The sequence below is a fragment of the Adiantum capillus-veneris genome, chromosome 18, assembly GCF_014529385.1.
Source record: "Adiantum capillus-veneris isolate H3 chromosome 18, ASM1452938v2, whole genome shotgun sequence".
Classification (NCBI taxonomy): Eukaryota; Viridiplantae; Streptophyta; class Polypodiopsida; order Polypodiales; family Pteridaceae; genus Adiantum; species Adiantum capillus-veneris.
Genome location: NC_140948.1, coordinates 152362889 through 152368382, shown reverse-complemented (window position 1 = coordinate 152368382; position 5494 = coordinate 152362889). Strand labels below are relative to the sequence as shown.

At 45.8% G+C, this 5494-nt stretch overlaps 1 protein-coding gene across 1 annotated transcript; it reads right to left on the bottom strand.

The window, feature by feature from the left end:
* Nucleotides 1-3192: 3192 nt before the first annotated feature.
* LOC147436651 (uncharacterized) lies at nt 3193-5170 on the bottom strand. Its single transcript, XM_086488206.1, has one exon. The coding sequence runs from the start codon at nt 5082-5084 to the stop codon at nt 3330-3332; it is 1755 nt and encodes a 584-aa protein (XP_086344332.1). The 5' UTR covers nt 5085-5170; the 3' UTR covers nt 3193-3329.
* Between the last annotated feature and the right edge of the window lie 324 nt (nt 5171-5494).

The window sequence follows — 5494 nt, the reverse complement described above, 5'->3', positions numbered from 1 at the left end:
TAGTGTACACCACATTCCAAAAACTGGTCAAGGCCAAAAAACCATAAGATGGAATGTCTAACCTGGGGCCAAAAAACCATCAGCTGACACGTCTATTGATGTGATCAAGTGGGCACGTCACTAACTAGCTCCCGACCTTTCAATTGCTTCAACCCTAGTGAAAATCAAAAAGCGTGTGAACACACCATCTCTAGTAGCACCTCATCTTCAAAACTCTCACTTTTGGCATAGCCAAATCCACAGCCTCAACTTCAAAGAGGAGCAATGAGGGGCTCTTTAGTGGGGGCAGTAGAAGATGGAGACGGGGAATGGGGAACACACCCAGCACTCACACAATTGCCTATTTATAGACCACAATATTCATAGCACCCCTATCCTTTGAGAAAACACATTGAACAACTCATTCACATTCACAAACGCAATTCTACGTGCCAACACACTCACCAAGACTAAACACACATATTGTAGTCACAACACCCGCACAATTTCTATTGCACACACTACCGATGCACACAAAAAACCTCTCTCTCTCTCTCTCTCTCTCTCTCTCTCTCTCTCTCTCTCTCTCTCTCTCTCTCTCTCTCTCTCCTTGCACCGTAAAAATCGTCCGTGGGAACACACATCCATCTGCACTAGTGACACACACACAAAGAGACGCATCAAAAAAGAGAAGGGGGTGGGGGGATAAACAATTTTTTTGGGCAATCCTTTATTCAATCAACAAAAAGAACACTAGCCACACACTTTACGGTGCATCCTTTTGATCATCATGCAAAAAAGCCCCAAAAATGGGTACAAAAAGTGGTTTTATAAAGGCCCTTCGACCTTTTTTAGCAAGTCAGGGAGAAGCGAACAAGTGCCCTCTTGATTTTAAAAATGTTGCATACAAGCTACCAAATTGTAGGATTGGTCGACTCTTCTCTCTCTCTCACTTTTCCTCTGCACCACCCAAAATCTCCGCTAGGACTGCCCCGCATAGCCCCGCCGCAACAAGTAGCGCCTACAAAGCTCCCAACATATCCACCATGCCAAGTAGATTCATTCTCCACTTCATGCACCTAAATGAGGTTCTAAAGCAGGCTATATAACCCAATAAAATGACCAAGTACCTCGCATGTGGGATCTTCTCAGTCGCCACATAGTAGGCCTACATCAAATGGCCCTCAAGGCTCCAAAAAAATCCCTTTTGCATCACATTGGAAAAACTTCACCTTGGGTACCAACTTGGCCAAGCTCCCATTTCCTGTTCACAAACCCAATGATTGAGCCATAAAGGCCAAGTGAAAAACTTGTGCTGGCTTTGAAATGTATAGAATCCTATTGCATCCCAGCTTTGCTAAGTCTTTGAACGATACATGGAAAATCACCAAAAAATCATCAAGCATTGCACTACTTATAACTATCATCGACTTCAACCATCGGTATCTTGAGAGAGGAGAGCTATATTCATGTAGCACATACATATTTTTCTCGGATAATCTTTAACAACTCTTTGATTTGATAACATCTAGTTGTTTGTTCCTAAAATATCATATTAAGGTCAGCGAGATACAATATTGTGCCTTAGGTGTGGTAGGGCTCAAGGTTAGCCTCACATTGTTGGGTTGTGTATACAATTTGAATTATCATGATACCGTGGCTCTTTTTTATGTTTCGAAGAAAAACGAGAGAGAGAGAGAGAGAGAGAGAGAGAGAGAGAGAGAGAGGTTCCGACTAGGATTTGGTTTCAGAAACTCTTGGTGTAATCTTTGTGCATGTGTCAACAACCTAAAAATACCACCAACTACCAATCGTCTAGACAGGCACTGAGACTAGACTTTTCCACACGTAGCAACCAATTGGTGAAACTCTCAAACATCCCAGTTTTACATGCATTTGCTTCATGAGCATGATCCTTCTGCTAGATGTAACAAACACTGGTCTATTGATCCGTTTGGTGGAATAATATATTTTCTCGGTCGTGGGTCTCTCGGAGACCATTCAAGTTCAAAGTGCATCTGTGGAGAACCCTAGCTGGTTCATTGCCTACCTCTTCTATGCTCCATCGAAAAGGATATGGTACGAGTAATTGCTTTCGATGTGGTAAACCTTACTGAGACAATGAGGCGCTTGTTTTGGGAGGGTAAAGAAGTTATAGACCGATGGGCTTGGGCTACATACTGGTGGAATGCATCACGAAGTGCACTAAATTCACCTTGACCTTTGGATTATTCTCTACTACAAATAAGTCCAAGGTATTTGGTTTGTATGTCTTCGTCTACGGACTGGTATATATGGTCAATGTGGTATGTGAGAAATGTGGGGATCTTTGACGGTCGGCGCCTGTGCATCGACGAGTAGCCGTGAGGTGAGGCATGCAAAGTAGGACCTAGCGGAGAGTTAGATCTCATAGTGGAATGATCTATGTGTGGTGGCCGTGCAAGCTGGGCCGGAGCAAGGATGTTGAATCCTTCCAAGTTCCGGAACCTTTGCGAACAATGATGCAAAGAGGACCTTTAAAATCGAGAGAGGAGAGCTATATTCATGTAGCACATACAAAATAATCTTTGACAAGTCTTTGATTTGATAACATCTAGTTGTTTGTTCCTAAAATATCATATAAGGTGAGTGAGTTACAATATTGTGTCAAAAAGTGTTATAAATGCGAAGGGAAGCTCTGACATTGTGAATATTGAGCTGGAGGAGATTGCTAGCGGCCAGCCGGAGCTGAATATGCAGGAGAAAGGTGTCGTAGGTACTTGATGTGGTGGGGGGAACGCAGCCTCTTTTAGTTTTAGAAGAGCCATGAAGTAAACAACATGACACCGGCACAAGCACAATGGGCAAGGAAGGCATCACATGATGATGATTCCTGATCAATTGCCAGGCAATACTATATCAGATAAGAAAAGCTGTTTTTGAGAATGCAATATGTACCTTATATGCCATGCGTTTTTTTATCAAAGAGATCTAATTTGAAAGTGTAATTAGACAAACATTTTCACCAATACGCTGACTACTAACACAAAATGCTTGCAAGCTGCACTCGAAGCAGTAATTAATTGACAGAGAAACACATCGGAAAGTCAGATTGAATGTACACGGATTTTATACAGTTTTGGATCTTTCAATGATCCTGCAGCATCAAAGCCCTACGAGTAGTCCAAAAATTATCTGAGACGAGATGTCTTCAGTTGCTTCAGTTACAAGTAGTACGTTTAACAGCCGGTATTCGTAGTACCGCTGCACCAAATGTTAAAAGCTTCAATGTATTGTTTCTCTCACCTTCTGTAGAATGCACCAGTTCAAAAATATCAGCCCTATCTGATTAGCTCCTGCTTCAGTTAATGCTAGCAGATGCAAGGAGGAGGTGCTCCATAGGTATAATTTCTGGTGGTGGGTATGTGGCCTGCTGGCCTTTTTTGATGAGCCTCCACGACTCGCCAATGCTGCTGATGGCATGCAGCTGATGGCACTTGAACTCGTTGTCGCTTTACCCTTGTAAACCTGGGAAACTCATCGTCCACCTCATCGTCGTTTGCAATGCTACTACTGTTTCCCGGCATACATGAGATAGAGATATTCTGCCCCACTGCTACTGCTGGTGTGACGCTGCCGAGAGGCATGGCATTCATGGTGGAAGTTGGAGATCCTACTGCTGGCCGCGCCGCGCATGTATGAATATGGTCTGTAGTGCTGGAGACTACAGCTGGCTCTTTCTTTACCATGGGTTGCGCAACTTGAGCCGATGCAGGTCGATGCCCAGATGTCCTCCTCGCGGTGTGCACACCTGCATTTCGCATACTAGTGCTCTTCTCAACAATATTGTGGTTTAGGGTACCAGGAATTACAGGTTCTTTCTTCAATGCCTTGGGCTGCACAGCTACGTCAGCTGCTTGAGCTGATACAGAACAGCCAGCAGGAGTGTGAATTTTACTGCCAGTGTTTGGAGTAGGGCTCTTCTCGACGACATGGCTCAGGGTCTTCTGGCCACAGTTCGAGACGTTGAGGACAACCCAGGGATGATGCAAGACTTGCTGGAGGGTGATGCAATGTTGGGGGTCCTTGCAAAGCATGCCTCTGAGGAGGTCCTGAGCTGAGGCAGCAAGGTCGATGGACCCATCCAGAGAGAGCTTGTTGGAGAGGATGGCAGCATGGATGTCTTTGTCGGAGGCATCGTGAGCAAGGTGCTGGATGAAGGGCATGGTGTCAGTGAGCATGAGGTAGAGGAGGACCCCGAGGCTCCAGATATCTATGCGATGGTCGTAGCGTCCTTGGATGAGCTCCGGCGCACGGAAGGTCGAGGTTCCAACATGGGGGTCATCAAGCCTCTGCCAGGGATGCTCCACCCTCGCAGCATGCCCAAAGTCTGCCAGCAACACCTCATGTAGCTCTAATGAATATAGTCCTGGTGCACCTGCAGCAGCTAGTTTAGTACTAATTATAGAATTACTCTGCAAACTAGAATTCATGTATTCTTGTGCACTTATACTCTGCATTTGCATTTTGGTGGCCTCATACCTGCGAAAAAGCACATTCCCAGGCTTAATGTCACGGTGGACGACGCCCCGAGCATGGCACGAGATGAGGGCTCGGGCCAGGCTCGCCACAACGTGGGCAGCCTCCCTTTCATGGAGGATCGGGCATGCATCGAGTCTATCGAGGAGGTCACCCGCGTCGCAGAAGGGGGTAAATAAATGGACGCACCCGTCATCGCCCTCGACCTTTGTGATGAGGGGCAGGATGCCAGGCAAGCCACGAAGGTGGTGAAGAAGCTCTGCCTCCCGCAGCAAGTTTGCGTTCTCAACGGCTTCCTTGGGCCTCATCTTTATAAGCTTCCTCTTTTCAGACTTCTTCGGCAAAGTCGATGATGATGACGACGATGCGAGGAGGACCTTGTGCTGACGCTCACGATGGGAGGCCAACACCTTGCAAGCGAAGCGATTGCCAGACGCAGGGTCGCGGCAGAGTAAAACCAAACCCTGCCCTCCCCAACCGAGCTGCTTCACGGTCTCCAGCCCTAAGTCCTGCTTCACCATCTCGCAGCAGGCCCGCCCTTCTGGATCACCAGATGTGCCCATGGCAAGTACGAGCTTGGAACGCATTGTTATACAGGCTAGCTTGGCGTCTGCTAGGCTCTGCTTCCTGCTTCGTCGAATATGGGAGTAGTCCTTTTCTGTTTGTTGAGGAAATGAAGAAATGCCCGAGAATGTGTAGCCGGTAAACATAACGGCTATTAAATTAAAGCACGCGAAAAGCGATGAAAGAGCAAAATACCCCTCGGAAATTCCTAAAATAGCCCTCAAATTTCCAAAATTTCTCAAAGATGGAAAAAATTGTAGCCCACACAAGAAGATTGATTGTCTATCAATACAAGATGCTAAAACTAGAAGTTGAGTTGGTATGTAGGCTTTGGAGATGAATTGCTTCATTAATTTTAGGCATGATTGTTTTTTTTGCGAGGTAATTTGTTGCAAATTACCTGCTAAGCACTCAAATACGGATTTAAATTGTC